General features: G+C 32.4%; 1 protein-coding gene across 1 annotated transcript in view; it reads left to right on the top strand.

Annotated features, from left to right (window-relative positions):
* The window catches only part of LOC143069868 (neuropilin-1a-like), a 38931-nt gene extending 18988 nt beyond the window's left edge, over positions 1–19943 (top strand). Inside the window, exons 6-7 of the mRNA XM_076244673.1 lie at positions 19198–19274; positions 19790–19943. Of these exons, the coding sequence (XP_076100788.1) occupies positions 19198–19274; positions 19790–19943 (231 nt within the window). The remainder of the gene's footprint in view (positions 1–19197; positions 19275–19789) is intronic.
* The last annotated feature ends 1924 nt before the right edge of the window (positions 19944–21867 follow it).

Genomic DNA, 21867 nt, shown 5'->3' with positions numbered 1-21867 from the left:
TGAACTCAACGTATATGGTGGATTTACTTTTGATTGGTTGATTTGTATAAAAAATATCCTAAATAAATATGGATTTTCAAATATTTGGTTAAATCAGAGTAACTATAGTTTTAATCCAAAAGGGTTAAAGTTGAGCATTAAACAGAGATTTTTTGACCAATTTCAGCAGACTTGGAAATCAGAAATGGAATATTCTCCCAAAGCATTATGTTAGAAACTGTTTAAAGAAAACTTTGAATTTGAAGAATATTTAGACTTATTAAGTTATAAAGATAAGATAACGTTATGAAGGTTTAGAACTGGAAATCATCGGTTACCTATAGAAATCGGTAGATGGCGTAGAATTATGAGACAGGAAAGGTACTGTGTACTTTGTAACTCTCAACAGATAAGTTGATGTATTTCACTATATATATTCTAAACTGCACAGCTCTAACAGAAAGTAGAAGAGCTTTTCTTAAACCTTTCTATGTAAGACGAGTAAATGTTTCGAAATTGGGCACTTTATTTATTTCAAAAAATATTGTGTTTTGAAAAATTTGTGTAAATTAATTTGAATTATATATACAAATCAAACTTATTTTATCGAGGAATAAATTGAATCAGGAACATATATATTGTTAGGTATACTGTTCCCAGATTGACAAATCCTTGTTCTTATATAAATAGTAATAATTTTTCATCAGCGAAAAAGATAGTTACTTTTATTGTGTTGGAAGAATCGTAAAAATGTTTTATTTTCTAAATTCTATTTATTTACTCGGTTTAAAATATTTTTTTTTACCATATTAGACTTCATATTGTCAAGGACGTATATACGTCCTTGATATTGTGTATTGAATTGAAACACGAACGCAGACCTCGATGAGAACACCTGGATTGAAAGTTTGCAAACCTTCTGACCAATGAAATTCATTTTACTATGTAAGGCGAACTTTAACGAAAGCACCTAGATGAAATAATGTGTATTGAATTGAAACATGAACGCGGACCTCGATGAGAACACCTGGATTGAAAGTTTGCAATTGTTCCGACCAATGAAATTCATTTTGATATGTAACACGAACTTCAACAAAAGCACCTAGATGAAATATTTTATTTCTACTACAAGAAATTTTTATTTAGAAATTATCGCTAAAATACAGTAAATAAATATTATATCAGAGCAACAATGCATAGTTGTTTCTTTTTCATTCTTGTTTTTTTTTTAATAATGTTGATGTTGATTTTAATTTGGTAGGTAGACTTATATTAAATGCCCTAAACGTAAATATACGAGTTTATAAATGCATTAGACGTAAGAGAATGTCGACTTAGAGCAAGTCATGGTCGTTAAACTTAAATCAACCTACCCATTGTTATCGCAGACTAAAATTTATCTCATATAAACAGAATACATGTTTATTTATAGCAAGACTTTTTGTACGTCACGGTGCATGACAACACAATAATCCCTTTACAGAATCGGAACCACAATTCACAATTTTCATATTTTGCTGCTTTTCCACAATTAACGCCCGTTTCGCGTCAGTGACCGGTATTACAATTTGACACAGTTTTAAAAGTTTATTGAGCTGTTACTTCATTTACAATTTTGAGCAAGACTTAATTGTTTATTAAATTCAACAAATGTCAGCACTTTCTTCCTCTTACAAGCTACTCCATATATCAATATACAGCTAGGGAATATTTGTTGTTGACCGAAAATATAAGAAACATCGATTTAAACTATGTAAAAAATAAATAATTTTTGTAAGTTACTTTAATTTCCGTGTCCTTATTTAATTTACGAGTACACTCTAGCAAGGAGGTTATATTATATAACATCCTTGACTCTAGTAAGACAGAAAAAGAGAAACGGAAATATACAGGAATACATAAAGTTTCGTAAGTAATTTCAATGGACCATACTTACATGTCACGAGTTTTCATAGCACTCAGCAAGTTTTGAAACGAATATGTGAGATAAAGATCTACTACATTTGGGCAAATTAAAAATGTTAAACATCTAACTATTTTATTTTTAACAGATTCACAAGTTTTGCATTTTTTAAACCGTGCATCAGTATTTTAATGTTTTCTTTTAAATTCCTTATATGTTACGTGTATTGATCATTCATTTGTTTAAATTGTGCAGTATGTGACTTTAATAAGAATACACACATTTACATATATAAGTCGATAAAGTTTGAAACAAATTTAGAAAGTTACATCGATGTTGTTTTGCTTGAGTGATTTACCTGTTAAAAGCTCGGGTCTCAACACGGTTTAAAACGAATAAATACCAGTTTGAAATAGTTTAACGGGGGCGTGGCCTATTTGTTTGACGTAACTTACCACCAACTTGAATTAAATTGAACGACTGCAAGCAAATTTATTTTACTGGCATTAAAATGATTTGATATGATTTGAAATAAATTAAAAATGATTTTTATTTTTGTCAATCTTTATCAAATGACGATTAATCTCATTTAAACAGCGTTAATGCGTTTTTGTCCGATCAAGTTAAATTCGGGTTACTAGTGATGGAAGTGTTTTAAGTTAATGAAATATATTAAATGCATGCCAATTTGATAAAATTCATTATTCTGCAGTAGTCAATTTACGCATGTGCAAAAATAATATATTGGATTTAGAGCATGGGTTTATTCATAAAGCCAAAGAAGCGCGTCATATTAGAATAAATGATTAAGCTTAAGAGGTGTCATTCCTATATGATTTTTATTACAAATATTTACTTTCAGACTTCGCATGATTGCCATAAAAATCTTACATAATAGCTAAAAATTGTTTAAAAACACTTGCATATATAATATGTGCCAAGAACCTTGTAAATGGGGTAAAAACGAATATCAACCGTTCCAACATTACAAACAGTCTTTACCATCTATTTAGGCAAGTCCTGGGCACACAAATTTAAAGATAAAATAGCAAAACAGCGAAAATGTGTCCATGGTGAATATGCTCCACCCACTCTAAATGATTACTTTTCATATTTATAAACAGTTTTTATAAAGATGGTCTAATCATGTCTTTGAAGTGAGTTTACATCCTTGCACATTTAAGAGCCCAGGACCAGATGACAGTTGAAATATAGTTTACATTCATATGCCCTGAGTCCTGAAATGATATAAAAAAATATTTGGTTATTTATATACTGTGGATTCATTTTTATTCGTGGTATACCAATTTTCGTGGATTTCGTGGGTAACAGCGAACCACGAATTTAAGAATTCAATGAAGAATAATCCCGAGAAATGTGTATTGAGTCTTGAGTCGGATGTTTATTTCGGGTTATGTTATGCAGTTCAAGTATAGTGTTGACTAGCGATAAACATTGTAACATAACACATGTTTTTTTATTGAAAGAAGATACAAGTATTTTAATTAAATCTATGATAAATGTATCTAATATCAGTGATAATTTACTTTTTAAATTGATTAAAACTGTTCATGGAAAATAACTGCAAGTTGTTATTACCGTGTCATAGTTTAGTTTACCAGTGATTAAACATCAATAGATTAAGTACGGGGATATTGCCCGTAGGTAATATTGATTATGACAGGAACATTTATTTTGACACCTTATACTTATATCACTGTTTATTATATCGTGATTAGGGAACTGAGCTTTCAATCATAAAGTTTTGAATGCCTTATAGGATTCAGACAAGAATCTATAAATTGTAAAACAAACAAATAATTAGTTGTCTCTGTCCATTATTGTAATGGGAGTTATCAATGAACACTTTAACCTAGAATGACCAAGCAAGCTTTTTTAATGAATTCCTTCTTTTTTGTTTTGTTTTATAATTGATCAAACCAAGGAGGTTATATGATCTCCTAAATCAAAAAGAAATCCACAAATTACGTATCTAATTTTTTGTTGTTGTAATCAGCGATCCACGAATTTACGTTTACCACGAAATTTTTTTTCTTCTCTATCCACAAAAATTGATACCCACGAAAATAAATGAATCCACAGTACCGTATAAATCGTTAAATAAGCCGCAGGTTTTTTTCTCTGTCTTTGTCCCTGCGTGTTATACTCGGGTGCGTGTTATGTAAGTATTATTTTCTGTTTTCAGGACGACGGTGAAAGAAAAAAATATCTGGATTTGTTTTCTGGAGACAGTCAGATTGTCAAGTGCTTGCAGTGACTTGATAAATTGTTAATGTTGCATATTTTGTTATGAATAAATAAATATATTAACTAAATCGTTTGTTTTTATTTCATTCAATCATTGTTGGTTTACAGGAAGTAGATAACCATGTGTTTAGTGTTCATTTCGTAAACAAAGAAAGATAACTGTGTCCATACAGGATATTAATTGTGTATTTATCATAAATATGTAGTTGTTAGTTGATTTAATGTGTTTTAATATAAAATTTTCTAATGAACTAATAAAGAAAGTGATTGTGTGTCTTGCCAATATTACAAGTTTCTTTAAATGACGATGGTGATGCATGTGCTTAAATCGACACTTTAAAGTGCTTCATAAACAAAGAGAGATAATCGTGTTTGAGAAGAGGTACCAAACAGGATAAAATACTGAAGAGTAACTGTTTGTCGTTTTATTGTGTTTCAAAACGAAATATCTTTACGAAATACTATTGGATGTTTTACTAAAAAAAAAAAGAATACTAATTTTTATAATTTAATCTGTTAAAACATTTATTTATTGCCGTCTTCTTTTAATCCCCCTTGTCATTGCTCATAACACTTTCATTTAAAAATAGACAATGACTTGCAAAAAGTAAATTGTTTTGTTTGTTGTATTCATCCAAATTAAAATTGAAAAATGTTTGTTACGTTCAGAACTTCAACTTTTATTTTATAGACAACAATAAGATTCTTAAGATTGATTTAATTAAAAAAAAATCTTGACTTTTGGGTGAACAGTTTTCACACGTGGGTACAGGTAAGTAGGTCATAATCAAGGTAAACAATGGCAGTTTTATGGCTTGGGTGACCTTTCATGCATACATTTTTAAGATTAATTTAAATCCTTAATACCAATTCAAACAATAAACAAGCAATCAATACCATACTAATTTTAATCAAAACAACAAGGTTCAATGGACACCCAAGCTGTCAACACATGGCCATTGTTGACAAAAAACATCAAACGAAACTGGCATAATTAAAACAATGAGAAAAGTATAATTATTTTATTACGATTTTTTATTTTAATATGACACAAATAAATATATTCAAAAATACTCTCAACTTTCTCACCAATCTGAAAATAGAAATGAAACAAATTACGGTGTGAGTTACAAAAGGAGAAAATATTCATGACACTATCAGGTCAGTAGAATAAATATACGTTGTCTTCAGTGTGCGCTTAATATTCAGGTGCGTTTTATGTAAGGACAAAAACAATCTTCCCCCCAAAAAACGGCCGTGCGGCTTATAAAACGATGCGCTTTAAATTCGAAAATATACGGTATATAAAATTACATCACTTTTACAGCTTTTTCAGTTTCATGACTTTCTTGGATACAGTTTCAGCTGGTGAAAATAAACAAACCCTGTATTATTAATATTACAATATTGTGTAATTCATCACAGTCTCTAAGGATTGTGGAAAACAATTAATAAGATGGACTCAGTATCTCTTTATTGGATAAATATCAGCTTCGTCTTAGGTTTGATAGCTTGTTGACATTTATATTGAAAAAATAAAACATATTGATAAATATACAAGTTAGGAGATGAGGGATGATTTCCAACAAGACAACAATGCACTAACTGACAAAGAGTCCAAATAAATATGAAAACCATGAAAAACAATTTTTTTTATCTATTATGCCTGATAGGGGAATTTGAATATTAATAGTGCCAAACATTTTTAAAACTTTTGAGAGTGGCTCTTTCCTTGCTCAAAGTCGGACTGTCTGTGGCCTCAAATTTGGCACACAAGAAAAAAGAGGTTATCAGAAACAATGATTTATATATGTTTGTGACCATATGAGTATGTGGACCATACACATATGAGATTGATGTATGGATTATTCAGAAAATTTGACAACCAATTTTAGAGTTGATGATACATTTAGAAAATTTCAGGTTTTGGCTGATATTTCAAAAATTTAAAAGTATAAAGTAGGATATAATATGTTAATATAACCAACAGAAGGTCAAACATGAATGATTCAGTCCCTCTACTTGATGTACTAAAATTTACTCTCCTGCTTGAGAGGGCCTGGTAACTTGGATGAAAAATGTCTCATGATTCAAGTGTTGATTTTGATTGTAGCTCACTGGATAAGAATACCGACCAGTTTGTAGCTTAATGTTTTTGGGATAGGAAAATACTGATGCAGTACCAAAAGAAAAGGCCTTCATGTATTTATACAGCCATTAAAGAGCAGTAAAAATATTGATAAATTGAATTGGGTCAGTCAAGGCCTATCTATTGAATTGGGTCAGTCAAGGCCTATCTTCTATGGCATTTCACAAAAATAAAACAAAACTGAGATACTTCTCCAATCAGGGCATACAGTTTTGATCCGACACTGATTTTTATGCCCTATTTATGGACATTATGTTTTCTGGTCTGTGGGTTCGTTCATCTGTCTGTTCTTTTGTTGCTTCATCCGTTCTTTTGTCAGTCCTGCTTCAGGTTAAAGTAATTGGTCAAGGTAGTTTTTGATGAAGTTGAAGTCCAATCAACTAGAAACTTAGTACACATGTTCTATTTGATATGATCTTTCTAATTTTAATGTCAAATTAGAGATTTCCCCCATTTTCATTGTCCATTGAACATAGAAAATGATAGTCCGTATTGGGCATCTGTGTACTATGAACACATTCTTGTTTTAAGAAAATTTGCATACAAGCTATTTTTCACCTTGTTGATTAGAATTTGTAATAAAAAACACATTAGAAGTTTAATGTGTTTAGAAAAATGAAGGCATTTTTATGTCCTATTTATGGGCATTATGTTTTCTGGTCTGTTTGTCTGTCTTGCTTCATGCTAAAGTTTTTGGTCAAGGTAGATTTTGATGAAGGTGAAGTCCAACAACTTGACACTTAGTACACATATTTTGTATGATTTGATCTTTCTAATTTTAATACCAAATTACAGTTTTGACCCCAATTTCACAGTCCACTGAACATAGCAAATTATAGTGTGATTGGGGCATCCTATGCTATGGACACATGTATATTTATCTAATTAAATTAAATTTTCATCTGTGACTTTTTCAAAACAATTGGTACATGTATTCAAACCAAAGTTATTTTAAAAAAACATGGTAAAAATCAATAAAAAAAAAAAATGCATCTTATCTAGATATGTCACAGTTTGACATCCCTCAAAATATCATATTACTTAAGAAACATCATTACCTTTTATTGTATATATGCCTTTAAATTTCATTTAAGCAAATTTTTGAAGTTTTTGGTTTTAATCTTGATTATAATAGAGTAACTAAAACCAGTTGAAATGACCAGAACAATAAGATCTACATTTAAGTCAAGTTGACAGAATGTGTTAACTCGGACCCCCTTAGAAGTGATGATTATTACTCTTTTTTGCATTTTTTATGTCCCATTTATGAGCATTATGTTTTCTGCTCTGTGCTTCTGTTGGTTCAGTTCCTCTGTCTGTCCCGCTTCAGGTTAAAGATTTTAGTTGAGGTAGGTTAAAGTTTTTGGTCGAGGTAGTTTTTGATGAAGTTGAAGTCCAATCAACTTGAAACTTAGTACACATGTTCCTTATGATATGATCTTTCTTATTTTGATACCAAATTAGAGATTTTACACCATTTTCATGGTCCAATGAACATAGAAAATGATAGTGAGGGTGGGGGGCATCTGTGTATTTAGGACACATTCTTGTTTTAGATATATAAGAGATAAAGAGAATCTTTCTATATTAATTTATTATAAAATTTCAGAAATTTTAATTGGTTTTTGTTGGAAACTGATTGATGAAGTATTTAATGATAACTTGGTTACTTTTTCAAATATTATCTTTTTCATATAGTGAGATTGGTAAATGTAATTGATTTGTCATATCATGAAAAATGGAATGAGTTGCTTCCCTTTGTCAATATAATGACTTGTGTGATGATAGTTTAGATCAATCATGATTGTCATTCTCATCTCTACTGTAGTGTTACTACGGAATTACTATATACAGGCTGCTAAATTTGAAACAGTTTCTCAAAATGTTAATAAAACTGTCTGTAAGTACATTTTTTTCAATAGATATTTTATCTTTTGTATGGTTTTCAATGAAATAAATAAATCCAGATTGTATAACATCTATTGGTTATGATATCAGAATTAAAAGGTTTTTTTTTAGATAATTTCTTTTCAAACAATTGAAATGATAGAATTTTAAACATCGGAAGTCAAGTTTGTAGATATATAAATAAAATAAATTCATATTGAAAATAAATTTCTCTCCAAGACTTGAGCATGGTAGCTAAATGATTTTAGATAACAATAAAAAAAATATAAAGTTAAGCTTCCTTATCATATGGACAAGAAAAAAATCTTATATCATTAAAGTATAAGGAGCTATGTTGTAGGGGAAAAAATGTGTTCATATATTGTAATTTTACAAATTATGTAGAGCACAACACTAATGCATAAGCTTTATTCCATGAAAGTTACTTTAAAAGTAATTTATATACAGTTTTGACTTTAATTTTGTTTCAATTTAACAAAATCATATTATTTTTGGGTTGAGTGTTATGTTTGCCAAACTCAATATCTGGTTAAGAAAAAGAATTTCAAGTTAAAGGTTTAATTAACACACAGAGATAATGTTACATAAAGTTTGTAAGGGGATTTTCTACAGCCATTATTTTTATATAAAAAGAAGAATTAATAATTTTGCATTAATATTGAATATGTCTTTGAACTCTATGTTAACTTTTCTCTAGCTCATCAGGTCATCTGGTCAGAGAACAGCTGATGTCTCTACACGGAAATAAATCCATCTTAATGCTAATAAATGATTATTTTAAGTATAATGTAAGGACACTTCAAAATTGAAAATTTATCATATTTTAGAAGAAGAAAGGTTAAAAACGACATTTGGAAAAATTGTGATTGCAATTTAAATTCATTTGTATTGTATAGTCCGTGTTCTACTAAGTTTAAGTAACCAATGACATCAAAAGCAATATTTTTTGTCAAATTAGAGCTCCTTTTACATACATTCTAAATAATAGTGGGTGAATTGGTGGGCTGAGACAGCTACACCAAGTTAAAGTATGGAAGATCACACATTATTGAAGATGTGAAAAGCAATATCAGATATTCTGTTTTAAATATTAATTAAAGTGGCTGTCAACTGTAAAGTATCTTAAGTCATGTGACCTTCTTTATATGACGCATGATTAGTCTCACCAACCTACTCCTTCACACCTATTGATGTGGCTGTAGCATGGTAGATGTGACGTTAGAGTACTCAAATAGATCCTTTATTAAACTTGATTGGTGTGAAATAAATAAAGTACTGGAAACCCACCTTTTTTGCATATACTGTTTTGTCCAGGATTTTCTGAGGGTCCATCAAGAATAGTTAACCAAAGTTCTTTGTAAGAAGGCATTGTCACTTGTACTTTTCTAGCATATCAAAACAACAGGGTGTTTAAATTGATGGTGTTATTTTTTGTGTTACATTTAAATTAAAGATCAAGTAATAATGTGTTAATTATCATCCAAAGATCAACCAATTCACACTAATTAATTTTTAATATTTACACCTACGGTTTTACAATTTTTTACTATACTCAGAGCATTGTCCCTATATCTGGACACTCATCAGATTAAACATCTTAGTTCTGATCAAATGGTGGCTTTAATGTATTTATAGAACAAACAAAGCCAACTAGACGTGTGTTACTTTACTCTACATGTCTAGAGGTATACTGGAGGGTTGAGATCTCGAAAAACATGTTTAGCCCGCTCACATTTTTGTGCCCTGTCCGCAGTTCGGAGCATCTGGTCTTTGATAGTCTTGTAAGACCCATTGGTGACCTTCAGCTGTTATCTGCTGGTCTGGTTGTTGCCTCTTTGACCTCTTCCAATTTCCATAATAATTTTATCCATTTCTGCATGATTTTTATTGTCAAACCAACATCCCTATCAGTATAGTTGTATGTGCCAAACCAACACCTCATTCTGCATGGTTATAAGTGCCAAACCTACACCTCTTTCTGCATGGTTATAAGTGCCTAACAGACGTCCCTTTCTGCATGGTTATAAGTGCCAAACAGACACCTCTTTCTGCATGATTATCAGTGCCAAACTGACACCTCTTTCTGCATGGTTATAAGTGTCTAACAGACACCCCTTTTTGCATGGTCATAAGTGCCTAACAGACGTCTCTTTCTGCATGGTTATAAGTGCCAAACAGACACTCCTTTATGCATGGTCATAAGTGCCTAACAGACGTCCCTTTCTGCATGATTATCAGTGCCAAACTGACACCTCTTTCTGCATGGTTATAAGTGCCAAACAGACACTCCTTTCTGCATGGTTATAAGTGCCAAACAGACACCCCTTTCTGCATGGTCATAAGTGCCTAACAGACGTCTCTTTCTGCATGGTTATAAGTGCCAAACAGACACCCCTTTCTGCATGGTTATAAGTGCAAAACAGACACCTCTTTCTGCGTGGTTATAAGTGCCAAACAGACGTCCCTTTCTGCATGGTTATAAGTGCCAAACTGACACCTCTTTCTGCATTGTTATAATTGCCAAACAGACACCCCTTTCTGCGTGGTTATAAGTGCCTAACAGACATCCCTTTCTGCATGGTTATAATTGCCAAACAGACACCCCTTTCTGCATGGTCATCAGTACCAAACTGACACCTCTTTCTGCGTGATAATAAGTGCCAAATAGACACCTCTTTCTGCATGGTTATAAGTGCCAAACAGACATCCCTTTCTGCATGGTTATAAGTGCCAAACAGACACCCCTTTCTGCATGGTTATCAGTGCCAAACTGACACCTCTTTCTGCATGGTTATAAGTGCCTAACAGACACCTCTTTCTGCAAAGTTATAAGTGCCTAACAGACACCTCTTTCTGCATGGTTATAAGTGCCAAACAAACACCCCTTTCTGCATGGTTATAAGTGCCAAACAGACACCTCTTTCTGCATGGTTATAAGTGCCAAACAGACACCTCTTTCTGCGTGGTTATAAGTGCCAAACAGACACCTCTTTCTGCATGGTTATAAGTGCCAAACAGACACCCCTTTCTGCATGGTTATAAGTGCCAAACAGACACCTCTTTCTGCATGGTTATAAGTGCCAAACAGACACCCCTTTCTGCATGGTTATAAGTGCCAAACAGACACCTCTTTCTGCATGGTTATAAGTGCCAAACAGACACCTCTTTCTGCGTGGTTATAAGTGCCAAACAGACACCCCTTTCTGCATGGTTATCAGTGCCAAACTGACACCTCTTTCTGCATGGTTATAAGTGCCTAACAGACACCCCTTTCTGCATGGTTATAAGTGCCTAACAGACACCTCTTTCTGCATGGTTATAAGTGCCTAACAGACACCTCTTTCTGCATGGTTATAAGTGCCTAACAGACACCTCTTTCTGCATGGTTATAAGTGCCTAACAGACACCCCTTTCTACATGATTATAAGTGCCAAACAGACACCTCTTTCTGTATGGTTATAAGTGCCATACAGCTACCCCTTTCTGCATGGTTATAAGTGCCAAACAGACACCCCTTTCTGCATGGTTATAAGTGCCAAACTGACACCCTTTTCTGCATGGTTATAAGTGCCTAACAGACGTCTCTTTCTGCATGGTTATAAGTGCCTAACAGACATCCCTTTCTGCATGGTTGTAAGTGCCAAACAGACACCCCTTTCTGCATGGTTATAAGTGCCTAACAGACACCCCTTTTTGCATGGTTATAATGCAAACAGACACCCATTTCTGCATGGTTATAAGTGCCAAACCAAGTATTGTTGATAACCAACACCAACAAACTAAAGTGAAATAGACACATAGTTAATTATTATTATCAATAAGTACAGTAGATTTCCAATAGAAACACCACCAAGTATAGTGGATTACCAAAACCATCCAGTATAGTGGATTACCAAAACCATCCAGTATAGTGGATTTACCAACACCACCAAGTATAGTGGATTACCAACACCACCAAGTATAGTGGATTACCAACACTACCAAGTATAGTGGATTAAGAACATCACAAAGTATAGTGGATAACCATCATCACCACGTATAGTATATAACAAACACAACTAAGTACAGGGGATTACCAACACCACCAACTATAGTATATTACCAACACAATCAAGTATAGTATATTACCATCACCACCAAGTATAGTGGATTACAATCAAGTATAGTATATTACCATCACCATCAAGTATAGTGGATTACCAACACTACCAAGTATAGTGGATTACCAACACCACCAAGTATAGTGGATTAACAACACCACCAAGTATAGTGGATTACCAACACCACCAAGTATAGTGGATTACCAACACTACCAAGTATAGTGGATTAACAAACACCATCAAGTATAATGGATTACCAATACTACCAAGTATAGTGGATTACCAACACTACCAAGTATAGTGGATTAACAAACACCATCAAGTATAGTGGATTAACAATACTACCAAGTATAGTGGATTACCAACACTACCAAGTATAGTATATTACCAAAACCATCAAGTATAGTGCATTACAAACACCACCAAGTATAGTGATTTACCAACACCACCAAGTATAGTGGATTACCATCACCATCAAGTATAGTGGATTACCAACAGAATCAAGTATAGTGGATTACCAACACTACCAAGTATAGTGGATTAACAACTCCACCAAGTATAGTGGATTAACAACATCACCAAGAATAGTATATTACCAACACAACCAAGTATAGTGGATTGCCACAACCATCAAGTATAGTGGATTACCAACACCATCAAGTATAGTGGATTACCAACACCACCAAGTATAGTGGATTACCAAAACCATCAAGTAAAGTGGATTACCAACACAATCAAGTATAGTATATTACCAACACCATCAAGAATAGTGGATTACCAACACAACCAAGTATAGTGGATTACCATCACCATCAGGTATAGTGGATTACCAACACCACAAAGTAAAGTATATTACCAAAACCATCAAGTATAGTGGATTACCAACACCACCAAGCATAGTATATTACAAAAACCATCAAGTATAGCGAATTACCATCACAACCAAGTTTAATGATTTGCCATCACCACCAAGTTAAATGGATTACCAACACCACCAAGTATAGTGGATTACCATCACCATCAAGTATAGTGGATTACCAACCCCATCAAATATAGTGGATTACCAACATCACCAAATATAGTGGATAACCAACATCACCATGTATAGTATATTACCATCACCACCAGGTATAGGGGATTACCAAGATCACCAAATATAGTGGATTACTAACATCACCAAATATAGTGGATTACCAACACCACCAAATATAATGGATTACCAACACCACCAAATATAGTGGATTACCAACACCACCAAATTTAGTGGATGACCAACACCACCAAATATAGTGGATTACCAAAACCATCAAGTATAGTGGATTACCATCACCACCAAGTATAGTGATTTACCAACACCACCAAGTATAGTGGACTACCACCACCATGTATAGTATATTACCAACACCACCAAGTATAGTATTTTACCAACACCACCAAGTATAGTATATTACCAAAACCATCAAGTATAGTGGATTACCATCACCACCAAGTATAGTGATTTACCAACACCACCAAGTATAGTATATTACCAAAACCATCAAGTATAGTGGATTACCATCACCACCAAGTATAGTGGATAAACATCACCACCAAGTATAGTGATTTACCAACACCATCAAGTATAGTGGATTACCTGGCAAGTGAACACCACCAAGTATAGTTGGTTGCCAACATCATCAAGTATAGTGGATTAACCAACACCATCAAGTATAGTGGATTAACAAACACCATCAAGTATAATGGATTACCAACACCACCAAGTATAGTGGATTACAAATAGAATTGTGTCTTTAACAATGCTCATTTAATGCTCATTGTTCAAGGAACATCATAGTAAAACTTTTCTTGGTTTCTATAGAAAGGAATGATTAACATTTGGTCCGCAGCTTGATAATGATGAGTTATAATGTGCAATAACATTGTAGAAGGTTTAATGGTTTATGTTAAGGTTTGATTTCAGAATGGACATATGACATTATATTGTATGCTCAAAAGACTTGATCAATTAGTCAGAATTTGGTTTTTTTTATGAAGATCAATTTTTACCAATAAGAGAAATAGGTTTAACAACTCCTGAAAATTGGAAATCACTGTATTTTAACTTCATTATTTTAATTTAAATAGTAATAATAAACTGGCCAAAGGCCTGTTTATCATTATATTGAAATTAAAAAACTCAAGTTGATATCCAAATCTCACTGGATATGAAACCTTTTATGACAGTTGTTATCTATCCGTTTGAAGTGTTTGAGCTTTTGAATTTGCCATTTGATTAGGGACTTTAAATTCCTCAGAGTTCAGTATTTTTGTGACTTTACTTTTTTCTATTAATATTCAATTATATAGCCTGACACTTGAAGGCATTATTTGGCATAGTTTTTATATACTTGTAAATAGTCCTAAATATGCATGTTATGTATATATAACTACCCACTGGGTGTCCGGCAGATGATCAATATTGTACAGCTGTTGCCCAGACATGATAACAGGCTAGTCAGAACCTTAGTCACAAAATTAAAAGGCAACTTGACATATTTTGAAGCCTAACTTGTTTAACATTGAACCGTTTTCTAAAAAAGCAAGAACAAATATTTTAGTTATAAATTTTGAAGAAAATAAAAAAGAAAAAAATTCCTGATTTTTTCTTTAGTTCTGTGGAATGATTTTATAATTGATCTGGAGCTTGATCATATTGTGTATGCAATGTTTACATCTACCATGCTGCCACTGTTTACTGATAGGTTGAAATTTACAACACTCATTGTTGAAGGATTTTTAATTCTAAAAAGGTGTTGCATGCATTGTTCTAATTTTGATTTGATGTCACTGAAATTGAGGTCAACTTTAATATTGTAGAGCAAGCCTTATTTATGTTGTACATTCCTACATTCTGCCATTGGTGTCAGTGGCGTCAACATTTAAGTTCAGATTTTGGTTAAAGTAATGTTTTTTTGGACATCAATAACTGTGTTGAATCTTCATTTAATTTTATGAAATTTTGACTGAAGCTTTAATTTTATGACCAAAAGACAGCATTAAGAGAAAAATTTTGAAAAAAAATTTGAAAAACATTTTTCATTCTATTTTCAGTATTTTACTGATAACTAAACTTAGTTTTTGGAGTTCACATAAACAAACATTGGGATTTTACGTTTTGACATGATAAATTGATTGTTATGAAACTTGGACAGAAGCTTAGAGTCTCCAATATCAAGCAATAGAATATCTATTTTTTTAGGTTTTTGTTCAATGCCTTTATTTCGTCCAATCAGAATAAAGATTTGTGACATCCTGCATGCAACAAAAACAACTATATTGACTGCGTCAGAAAAAAATGCATTGTATTTGTTTGTGACTAAAATGATTATTGAGAATATAATATAAGGTGTGAAGTTTCCATTTAATTATTTCTATAGCAATGTGCCTCTTACAAGTGGATGAAAAGGAGTGGGTGGGGGAGGGGTTGTTGATTTATTTTGATAGTTATAGTCTACTAATTATGCTCAAACTTATAGTCACATAAATGATACAATTATATCTTACCTATTGAAATGCAATGTAAAAGTGAATATCTTTTTGAAGGAGCTAGGCTATCTATGTCGAACCTTACTTATATTGTAATTTTAATGTAAAAAAGCTGCTTTTAAGTCAATTGCTGAATCTCTCATATCATATATGGTTTCAAAATTGAAGAATTTTTAAATTGTGACTAGAAATCTTAATTTATATTTTAATGAAGTACTTATATTTGATGGTACAAATGTAATTTAAATGGTTTCCAACTTTAGGGTACACTTTAAAAACAGATTGAAATTATAATATAAATGTCAAATTTGTAGCACTTTGAAGTAGAGGAATAAACTGATGTGGATGTATTGGTATCTAAAACAGGTAAAATACTAGGAGTGAGATATTTCAGAGGTCACTTAACTTGTATTGATTACTTTAAAATTTTTTCATTACTTTCATAGCTGTTGGAACAGTATAGCAGATCCATCTAGTTTAATAATGAATAAAACTTTTTTATATTTGCGCTCATTAAGTTATAAATGGTGAATTGATAACACTGAAAACGTTCATTTCTCAAAAAAGAAAGTCTTAGTAAGATACTGACAGCTACCACTATTCACCTTTAGAAATCTCTTAAGTTGGTTTACCATTGGGAATTTTTGTAACAGATAATGACGATAATGTTAGGAAAAACCTTGCCACTTTGATGAAAGTGTAACATTGACAATATTAGTGATCTATTAATATAGAAAAAAAGACATTCTTAGTGTTAATGAAAATGAATTAACAAAAAAAAAAAAATAATTTATTATCCAGAAAAATTGAGTATTTATGAAAATTAGAAAAATAAGATGTGGTCTGTTAACAATGAGACAACTCTCCACCAGAGACCAAATGACCTATAAGTAAGCAACTATATGTAGTCAGCATAGTTACTTTTTAGTTGACACTCGTTAATTACAATGCGCAAAACCCATATCAAGCTATATTTGACCCCTAAATGACAAAGGTAATGTTCTGCAGATTTCTGAACAAAACAAACAAAAAACAATTATAACATATAGCAAAAAACAACCACCACTGAATTAAAGGATCCTAACTTGGGAATCCGGCACATTCAGCATGTGGCAGAGTTAAACATGTTTGGGGCACCCAACCCTCCCCCTTACATGGGACAGTGGTGTAAAAGCACAACATAAGAACAAACTATACACATGGAAAAAAGTATTGCAACACCAAATTGAAATTCAAATAAAAAAAACACTATTTTTTTGTGATATAATTTGTTGAAATAGAACTAGTTAAACATTATTTTAATATCACCTGAGTTTAATCAATAAATATCGATAAGTTCTTATCTGCATATGCAGTGACTGTACTCGTAAACAACAAAACAGATGTTTTTATCCTCATAGTTTTCAACACTTTAAATAACTAAGTTGATAAAATTATTTGATTGACACCTTGTAAAAGGTCATCAACAACTCATAACTGCTGCAAGATGGCAGATAATCAGCATGAGAGAAGCAGGTATGTCGCTGTGACAATTGCACGTATCGTTGGTCATCACCATTCCACTATAAGTTATTTTGAGAATACAAATCAGGCAACAAATGATGTTAAAGACCTTCCGAGATCAAGATGACCCCCTATAACATCTGTTAGGGAAAATCAAGCATAATAAAGGTTGATCAGAAGGAAACCCATTGCAAACAACACAATCCTAAAAAGAGAGTGATGACCATACATGAGCCTTTAAACAAGAACTGTTCGAGATCGGCTCATCACTACTGGTTATGTTGCGATAAGACCATTTCGGGGACCTTTGCCTACGAACAGACACACAGTTTCCCAGTATCCAATATAGTGCAGAGCTCGCCAAAGTTGAAAATTAGCATCGTGAAGGAAGATCCATTGTTCCAATGGAATTCTATTTATCTTCCTTGGCCCGATCGTAGCCCGAGTTTGAACCATCTCGAGCATATATGGGACACTATTGGGCGTAAAGTGCACAAAACGACACCCCAATTCAAACACGTCATGAAATAAACAATACCCTTCGTCAGGAATGGTTGCTGCTACCTTAGCAACAAATAAGTCGACTTATGGCAGGTATCAGAAGATGTTAAGATGCGGTTATCCGTTTGAATGGAGGCTGCGCACAAAGTACTAATTATTTGGCCAATAACGATCAACCATGATGTGAACAATCATCTAAAGATTAATTTTGAAATGTCTGACATTGTAAGGTTAGACTACAGTAAAAGTTGTAAAATGCACTTTTTTTGTACAAAAACACTTCATTTTGTAATAAAAAATTTGGTTAGATAAAACATCTTTTTTTCATACATTTTTTGTTTGTTTAAATGCCAATGTTATCATCAACTACGTTTCAATATTATTTTACAAATATTTTATCATAGACCATCCAAAATGAGAGGCTGATTTTTCAAGTTTTAAAAAATCAAGGTGTTGCAATACTTTTTTCCATGTGTATATAAAAAAAACAGTTGAAAAGGGTTAAACTCATTAGAACAATACATTTTTAGCACAGAAAACAACTAACATAAATTCTATAAACATGAAGTACAGATCTGAGAGTACTCTGAATTACTGGTTACCTCAAAGAAATTTCAAAGCCAAATAAAACTAATAAAAAAATATATATCTGAGACTACACAATGTTTGCATACTTCTAATTTCATAGACTTGAGTGATGTTATTATATGGCCCTCAGTTATTGAGAGCTCATTGCTCTTTTAAAAAAGGTCTCATTATTGAAGCAGCAATTTTTACATATTACACAGAAACTCCATTACACCTGGATTGATTTCCGTTAAAGGACAGTTTAGTTGGGATTAATAAAATGAAGCCCATTCATGTTTTGTTTTAAGTTTCTGGTTTGTTTTTCCAGTGGAAGGGGACTGAAGTGTCAGATTTAAGTGAATTATTTTCATTCTCAATTTTATGTTGTTTGATAACTTGAATATATTCTTGGATGTATGAATGAACAGTTGGAATTAGGAAAAGAAAGATTATACTGTTGGATAATTTTTTTTTTATCAAATTATGGAAATTTGATGTCTGATTAATAAAGGGCAAATGTTGTATATGTTATGAAATACCATAGATGTAGAATACTTTGATCAAGTGTGGCTACTGTTAATGACATTACCAGATTCTTCTATGAAACTTCTAATTCTTATCAAAAGCATATCAGTTCCATTTTATTGATTCCAGAAAAGACGTTAATATCTGATTTAATCACATATCTCTGTAGCAAAGTATAATTAATATGTCTTATAACAAATTTATGGTCATCTTAGTATTGGTCTTCAGTATGGTCATTACAGGTCAATGTTAGTACTATAGATCCTTAGCATGATCATCTAATGTCTTGGTCTTCATTAGGGTCATCTAACATAATTGTCTTCAGTAATGGTCATCTAACATATTGGTCTTGAGTATCAGGTCATTACAGGTCAGTGTTAGGACTATAGATCTTTAGCATGGTCATCTAATGTCTTGGTCTTCATTAGGGTCATCTAACATAATTGTCTTCTGTATGGTCATCTTACCTATTGGTCTTCAGTATGTTCATTTTAACAGGTCAATGTTAGGACCATAGATCCTTAGCGTGATCATCTAATGTCTTGGTCTTCATTAGGGTCATCTAACATAATTGTCTTCAGTAATGGTCATTTAGCATAATGGTCTTCAGTATGGTGATCTTACGTATTGGTCTTCAGTATGGTCATTACAGGTCAATGTTAGGACTATAGATCCTTATTGTGTTCATCTAATGTCATGGTTTTCATCAGGGTCATCTAACATAATGGTCTTCAGTAATGGTCATCTAACATATTGGTCTTGAGTATGGTCATTACAGGTCAGTGTTAGGACTATAGATCTTTAGCATGGTCATCTAATGTCTTGGTCTTCATTAGGGTCATCTAACATAATGGTCTTCAGTAATGGTCATCTAACATATTGGTCTTCAGTATGGTCATTACAGGTCAGTGTTAGGACCATAGATCTTCAGCATGGTCAGCTAATATCTTGGTCTTCATTAGGGTCATCTAACATAATGGTCTTCAGTAATGGTCATCTAACATATTGGTCTTGAGTATGGTCATTACAGGTCAGTGTTAGGACTATAGATCTTCAGCATGGTCAGCTAATATCCATGCCAATTGCACTAAGGGGACATATGCACAGATTCATTACAGCAAGATGATTTAAACCTTTTTTCTTGCGCCAATAAATGGAATGTCTTTGAGACCATTCATCAGAAACATTAAATACAAAATAAAAGAGAAAAAGAAAACATTGTTTATCTTTTTTTACCAAGATTCCAAACCTGTTAATTGCTGGTTGTATAAGAATGGAATGGATGCAAATTATATATACATGTAACTGTTATATTATTATAATATATAACAACAAACCATTGTATACTGATTTGTATCACTACAATATGATAGTTATTACGGTGATGTTGAATTTCCTGTCATTTATTCATCATCATCCACGCACAAACTTGTCTCCGAAAAAAATATAGCTCTGTACATTAACCTTAGTTTCAGGTATAGCTAGCTTAAGAGATGTGATTTTTTCTGTGACAAGTGCTTTAGACCACCCACAAGAACTTGTGGTCATCTGATGTCACAGTGGCTGATTCAGAACTTTTCATAAGGGGGGCCCGCTGACTGACCTAAGGGGGGCCCACTCCAGTCATGCTTTAGTGATTCCCAATATAAATAACCAAATTTTTCCCTCAAAAGAGGGGGGTGCTGGGTCCCCCTAGGCCCCCTGGATCTGCCTTTGGATTTTCAGTACTTCAGTACTTTGAAGTTATTTTGCCGTTAATAATATATAAGGTCTCAGGCCTCTCCCGGAGAGAGATTTTTGACCACATTTTATCTGATACAACTTAGATGTTTTAATGCAGGTTATGCAAATTTTTGGCGCATTTCTAATATTACCACTAAAAGGAATATTTAAAAATGACCATTTTAGATCAAACATATAATTTTCAACATGTTTATCATATTAGGTTTCAACACACTGTAGCTAATTTAACAGGCTATTATTTGAACTTGGAATTATTTTTAATTATGGAATTCGCATAATTTCTTGTGTTTAAATTTTTTTTATAGATTCCATGTTTATTTTGTATTATGATCTTTTGAGCGGTTAATAACACTTTCCATACAATATATTTTGGTTAGATAGTGTTGTGCGCGGCACAGTACATTCTATTGAAAATATACTATTTTCTTTGTAATAGAAAGTGTTGTGCGCAGCACAGAACATTTCAGTACAGAACAATCATGGAATTTATTAAAAATTTCAATAACAAGAAATCAAGCAAATTCCATAGTTAAAAATAATTCCAAGTTCAAATAATAGACTGGTTTTTTTATAGTTTTGTATGATTTGTAGCTCTTTTTATATTAATAATGGATACTGAATAGCAAGTAAAAAAGCCTTGCAGGTTATATCTGTGAAATTTAGCTGAATATTTCAGAATCTATGGTTATTTATCAAATATCAGCTTTAGAACCAATAACACCTGAACCTAATAAGGAATTGTTTACATTAACTCTCAGTTGACCAGAGATTCTAAGGAATTGTTTACATTAACTCTCAGTTGACCAGAGATTCAAAGGAATTGTTTACATTAACTCTCAGTTGACCACAGATTCTAAGGAATTGTTTACATTAACTCTCAGTTGACCAGAGATTCAAAGGAATTGTTTACATTAACTCTCAGTTGACCACAGATTCTAAGAAATTGTTTACATTAACTCTCAGTTGACCAGAGATTCTAAGGAATTGTTTACATTAACTCTCAGTTGACCACAGATTCTAAGGAATTGTTTACATTAACTCTCAGTTGACCACAGATTCTAAGGAATTGTTTACATTAACTCTCAGTTGACCACAGATTCTCTGCATGTTGACATGCACAGCTAGTTAATTAATTTAAGTAATGGTGATACAATGTACTTGAAATTCCAATTACTGGGATATACATATAATTTATA

The sequence above is a fragment of the Mytilus galloprovincialis genome, chromosome 3 (assembly GCF_965363235.1).
Source record: "Mytilus galloprovincialis chromosome 3, xbMytGall1.hap1.1, whole genome shotgun sequence".
In the NCBI taxonomy this organism is placed as follows: domain Eukaryota; kingdom Metazoa; phylum Mollusca; class Bivalvia; order Mytilida; family Mytilidae; genus Mytilus; species Mytilus galloprovincialis.
Note: the sequence above shows the minus strand (reverse complement) of the source record. Positions and strands in the feature narration are given on the sequence as shown.